Below are 6,000 nucleotides of genomic sequence, written 5' to 3'. Positions count from 1 at the left end.
TGTATCACATGAGTATGTTTCAGATGAGTTAGTTGACTTGAATATAATGCATCCAAAATGTTTTTCTTATACATTGAGATTGAGTTGAGAATACACTTAGGTAATCCACATAAAAAACCTACTATGGTCTAAATTTATTTATTGCTAAAATGATGTTTTTGAGCAGCAATTAAAAACCTTTTAAGGTTTTTGTTTGCTGCTATACAAAGATGCTTAATGGTACACCATCTTCCGGTGCGCTGGAAACTTTAAGCGTAGATTAGACCCTTAAGAGTTAACTTGTCAAGTGGAATACAAAATGTGTTTCAGATATACCGATAACAACCCATTAGAAATACATGCCGGATGCGCACGCTAAAAGCTACGCTAATGCCATCGACCAACTAAGAGCGAAAACGCAAAGTCATGTCACCACGCTGAGTGGTGGAGAACCTCAACAGTATTTAAACAAGCAGTAAATCACCAGTAGGAGCATTCTACACGAGTCAGCAAAGTCAAAGATTAATTTGTCAGTAACAAAAAAACGGAGCGTGATTTGGAAGTTGCTGTGCGGTCGGTGCGCGATATCTGACGGCAGGGGTGTATCGTGGACGCGCTAAAAATGAAAAGTACGAAGAAGAGATGGACGAAGGTCGCCAAGATCAGTGTTGATGAGAATATTTCTCTCGATAAACATAATACATCCATTAGTTCCATCGGATCTTCGAATGCTACGCTAAAGACGAATTTGAGTAAGGGAAGCGGCTGGCTTGATGGAAGTTTCCGCGGTACAAAGAGCCCTTTGGGATGGAGCACTGACGGCACACCCCATCCTGCTGTAAGTACACAGATAATTACTCTCTTAAACTTAAAACAATAACTATACAGTACTTTTAATATAACTATTTACTTTTAATATAATAATTTAGTTTTAATAAAATTATGTATCTATCATTACTGTACTGGGAGTGGCTGAATACCAGTTCAAACTGTGGTATGATTGTCTTTTTTACAGTGACCAAAACCGTAGATATTTACTAAAAAACCGGAATGGCTGTCAAGATACTATACGTAAAGAAACAGTCCCTGTTGAAACTTGATTGTTTGGTTATCGACAGATTTATAACAGGGATGAATCCTAAACTTGACACTCTAAAATTAACAATGCATTGTTCAAGAAATGTAAAGCCAATAGTTTTAAATTGTATTACAAATCGGTCAAATTATGTGATATTTTGTTTGAACGCATATAACCTTTGACTATAGCGGGTTTGGAACCTGCAATCTCCGGATAACGTGTCGGCGCTGCAACAACTGAGCCAACTATCCTTAATGTTGGCGGTCTCCATTTGTTATGGCAGTACCTGTATTCGGTATAGTATTATTTAGAAACGTCTGACATGGTTCGATTGTTAGAGCGCCTGAACGTTTATCCGGAGGTCGTAGGTTAAAATTCCGCTGAAGTAAATAATTATATGTTTTTTTTAAACCAAATTTCAGTTTCCATTGTTTTTTTAGTTTGTTTTACTTCAAGTGTTAATCAATGATTTTGCTATTTTTTGTATGCAAGCTTAAAGAAACACGTTGCCTTGGATCGGACGAGTTGGTCTATAAAAAGCGTTTGTAACCCTTTTTTTATAAAATGCATTTGGTTGGAAAGATATTTAAAAAGTAGAATACAATGATCCACACAAGTTTGCCTCGAAATTGCGTGGTTTTCCTTTTACTGTGCGAACTAACACGGTCGGCCATTTATGGGAGTCAAAAATTTGGCTGCCATAAATGGCCGACCGTGTTAGTCGACGAGTTAAAAGGAAAACCGTGCAATTTCGTGGCATGTTTTTGTGGATCATAACAACATCTTTCTACCCATATGCATTTTATAAAAAACGGTTACAAACGCTTTCCAAACGCTTTCCAAAGACCAACTCGACCGATCCAAGGCATTGTGTTCCTTTAAATGAAGAGAAAAACATTAATGCAAAATGTGAATGAACGATTTATCTTGGTTCGTGAAAGAATATCATAATAAATTAAACAAATGAGTCACAGAGGGAATCCCACATGAGTTATTTGTCATTTTGTAGGCCCGTCATGTTAATATCGGCCAAAGCAGTAATTAGCACTGGACACGTTTTGTAAATACTCACAATATAATTTGCATACAAAATTTGGTAACAAGCAATGGAGAACTGTTGATCGTATAAAACATTGTGAGAAACTGCTCCCACTGGAGTAGCAAAGATCTTTAGAAATAGATACATCGTTTTTCACTCGAATGATTGAATCTGATAAAAGACTTCAGGCCTGAAGCCTTTTTAAGGCATCTGAAAGCACACTTATTTTGTGCACCATGTTTTTGTCCCTTTTATTATTTGCAACTTCGATGACCAATGAGCCAAAATGTTCAAAGTAAATGTTAAAATACACCAAGTGAGAATACCGGGTCGTTGACAACATCGCTAAACGTGACCAGCGCCTTAGTTAAAAACGATGTGTGCTTAAAACTAATCAAGGTTCACCCAAAGCTAATACTTAAAACATTACAACGTCTCTGCCAAGAAAATCTAAACTTAAATCAGACACAACATATCACAATTTAAAGTGGTATTATTTGCAGGTAAGTTTTGATTTAAGATAATTGATAAACAGCAACAAGTTGCTTTAACCCCCCCCCCCCCCCCGGAGAAGGAAACTTTGAAAACGGTTCATTAAAAAACAGTTATTTCACATCGTAAATTAGTAATGCGAACACACGGAATAAGTATACCCATTGCCTGAAGCAGTTCTCTGTAAATTTAGGCCATGTTTGTTTGACCAACAGTGTGTACCTGCCTCGTCTATACCATGTTACGCCACTTGCTTTAGACATTATTCAACAATAGAAAGAAACAGTTTGATTCAATACAACACAACACACCATTCACTGCACGTACATTATGCACTAAGCACTACGAAGTCAAATATTAGCAGATTATGCCTTCTTGAAATGTTTGGTCCGTCGCACGCTGTGTTTTTGTAAAACAAGTAGGCCCCTTCAGTTAGTTATAATTTGGTTTGTAAATAAACACTAAAAAACGCAACTATTGACAGTATTCAGTGTACATTATTTTAAATTCCTTCACCATCCGGTCGACGTCTCGAAGACGAGGTCCATATAATACGCACGGGACTTTTTAATCAACCAAAATGTAGACCATTGATCTGGAGTAAATCGCGCGATTTCTAAGGGCCTTGAAACCGGAGCCAAGATGTTTGTCTTAATGACTATGATCTCTTTTACATCACGCGATCTGATTTATCTGTGTTGAGCAAAATCATTTTGAGCGTTTTGTAGTTTGCTCATGTTTTGTTTTCGTGAAAAGGAAAACGTCATTCATCAACAATAACTAGAGCGTAAACAAGTGGGCATCGCGAAGCTCTAGCAGGGGCTTGGGCCGCTTACACGACATGTTGATAGATCAAGATGCTCTCGTAGTGCATTCTGTGCATTTTTTGTATGGGTAATCTCCTGAGAAGGAGTTGGTTAAATTGTACGCAGCAACAATCATGGGGATATAAAGACACCAAATGAAAAACAGATCAATATTGAGTAACTCTTTGCAGATCTTGTATACGACAAACTCAATCACTTTTTTATTTGTCACAGACACAGCGTTTGTTAATTCACAAATAAACATAATTAAGGTAACTGCTACATAAATGGTTTCCAAACTTTATTTCTTTCTTTCTTAAATCATACTGCTGTGCACATTTTCTATCTTTATTTAACGAACAAAAAGTTAAGTGTGCGAACAAGCTCGGTTAAACATTTTGAGGATTAAGATAATCGCTGATCATTCGACTTCTTAGCCTCCCGACTTTGTCTGAAATGACAAATGGAAAAGCCAAATTCAAGGCTTTCTTGATCGGATGCTTCTCGCTCATTGCATGAAAACTTCGACGAAAGCAACGTCAAATAGCAACAGCAACATCGATTTGTTCCACCGACGCCATTATAAACAAACAACCTTTCTCCAACGGGGTGATGACGGGTTTTGCATAACAGTTAATGTGAATTCGTGATCATTGTGCGATCGCTTGCGACCTTGGTTCTCATGCCCTGCGTCGCTTTCTCTCGCCGATTCTAAACAGGGATGGAGGAGGTCTCGATCCCGGTTTTAAGTTGTCCGTGGCGACTTCATCACACAGATTCATTTTATTCGACGCAAACTTGCGAGTTCGTTGCACGACCATCGTTTTAACTTTTCACAAACAAATTTGAATATGACAAGCCTTTCTCAGCGACTGAAAGCCCCCAATTCTAAACAACTAGGGTGTTTTTTTTTAAATATATTCCTAATTTTTTTAATAACATAAATACGTTTGGATACTCCTAAGTGAGGATTCACCCCCCTTAAAGGGATATTTCACCCTATAGTTCCTGTCGGCTAAATCCTTTTCATTTAATGCCATTTTGGGAACCTTTAAAAAGACCATTAATCATAAACTAATAATTACAAGATTCTTTTAAGTAATATTTTTCGTTTATGCATCAGGTAACCACAATTTATCGATCAAAACCTTTCGAGAAATCAGTGTAAACAAACACCCGATGATTTATCTTCCTGACCAATGGCATTACAAGCCTTCTGTAATATAGGTTTTCTCGGCCAATTTCGGAAAAAGAGCAGCCAATTTAACCATCAAGCTATTCTATTTCGCGCGAAATCGAATGCTACTGAAAAGTAATTCGATTTCGTTTTATGATTAGTCAAATTTAATGTTGCGTCATTTGATTTAACAAAATAAACATTCAATTTAACAATTCATCAAAGCAGCATTCAAATTCGCAGTCGCTTCTTGAGGCGTGTGTGTCTCGAAAAGAATGACGATACGCTAAATTGAACAGAGTGCCAAACGAATTTGACTCGACTGACTCAAAACGAAATTGAATGGCCGAATTCTAAATTTAAAACGCAGTAACAACTGGAGAGGCAAAATAGCTTTAATTAGAACGCATGAAAATGAAATTGGCTGCTCATTTGCCGAATTTGACCGAGAAAACCTATATTAAGGCTTTGTGGAATACTCCCTATAACGTGCTGTCTGTTGCTCAGAAAGTGCAGGTCGTACGTGAAATAAAATCTGATCAGAAAGAATTCTTTCAAAAACATATATCTGAGGAAAAGAGAAATTGGTATAAGTTTTTACCAGATTTATTTATGGGAACAATATTTGCTGATTTTCAGCAAGTGAAGCCCCCCCCCCACCATTATAGGCTTTGCTGAAACAACTTACTGGATCACAGAGAGATTAGCACATGACTTAAAATAGAACCTGAAATAATGTCTGATTCATTCGATATTATGAAGAAGACTCAATATCATACTTCAGACCTCAGAATCAGAAATTTAAATATCAGGCATGGCGTCTAGATCTAACGTATAAAGCGTTTTTTTATTTTTTTTTATTTTTTTTTTAAATAATCATATATTGGCATTGAAAATAGTAGTTTTTTCCAGTTGAGTCTATAGCTTCGAGTTTAGAATTTTCACGACAGAGAACTGAAGGCAATGGGTGTTGACTTTATTCAACCCTAATCGAACTCCAAGAACGTTGTCCTTAATGTCATCAGTATTTAACACTAGGTTGTTTGAGTGACGATCCTCACTAGGTTCTTGACTTGCTTGCTTAAAATCCCTCCTATTTTTCTTGTGATTGACTGTATTTTCACTGTTCTTGCCTTTTGCCATTGAACCAGTGAGTCATTGTAATTTTTCATTCCATAATTGCTCTAATGTAATTTTGTATGTAATGTTTTTAAATTGTGTACATTTTACACGTTAATGCCTTTTAAATATGATTGTTGCTTTTTTAAGTGTACTTTGACCCGTCAGCTTATGCTGCTGGTTATTTTATTGTATCACCAATAAAAAATCAAAAAACAAAAACACAATCATGCTGGTCTCTTGAGTAGAATTGGTCTTCTTGTGGCAAAATGCTCGCTTCTTGGATTTTAGTGAAACATGAACGACGTGG

The 6,000-nt window shown here is 36.7% G+C and overlaps 1 protein-coding gene across 1 annotated transcript in view; it reads left to right on the top strand.

Moving 5' to 3' along the window:
- Window positions 1–497: 497 nt before the first annotated feature.
- The window catches only part of LOC139952406 (transient receptor potential cation channel subfamily A member 1-like), a 45,291-nt gene continuing 39,788 nt past the window's right edge, over window positions 498–6,000 (top strand). Inside the window, exon 1 of the mRNA XM_071951523.1 lies at window positions 498–817. Coding sequence (XP_071807624.1) covers window positions 602–817 — 216 coding nt within the window. The 5' untranslated portion in view covers window positions 498–601. The remainder of the gene's footprint in view (window positions 818–6,000) is intronic.

The sequence above is a fragment of the Asterias amurensis genome, chromosome 20 (assembly GCF_032118995.1).
Source record: "Asterias amurensis chromosome 20, ASM3211899v1".
Taxonomy (NCBI): domain Eukaryota; kingdom Metazoa; phylum Echinodermata; class Asteroidea; order Forcipulatida; family Asteriidae; genus Asterias; species Asterias amurensis.
The sequence above is the reverse complement of the archived record's forward strand: the minus strand, read 5'-3'. Positions and strand labels throughout refer to the sequence as shown.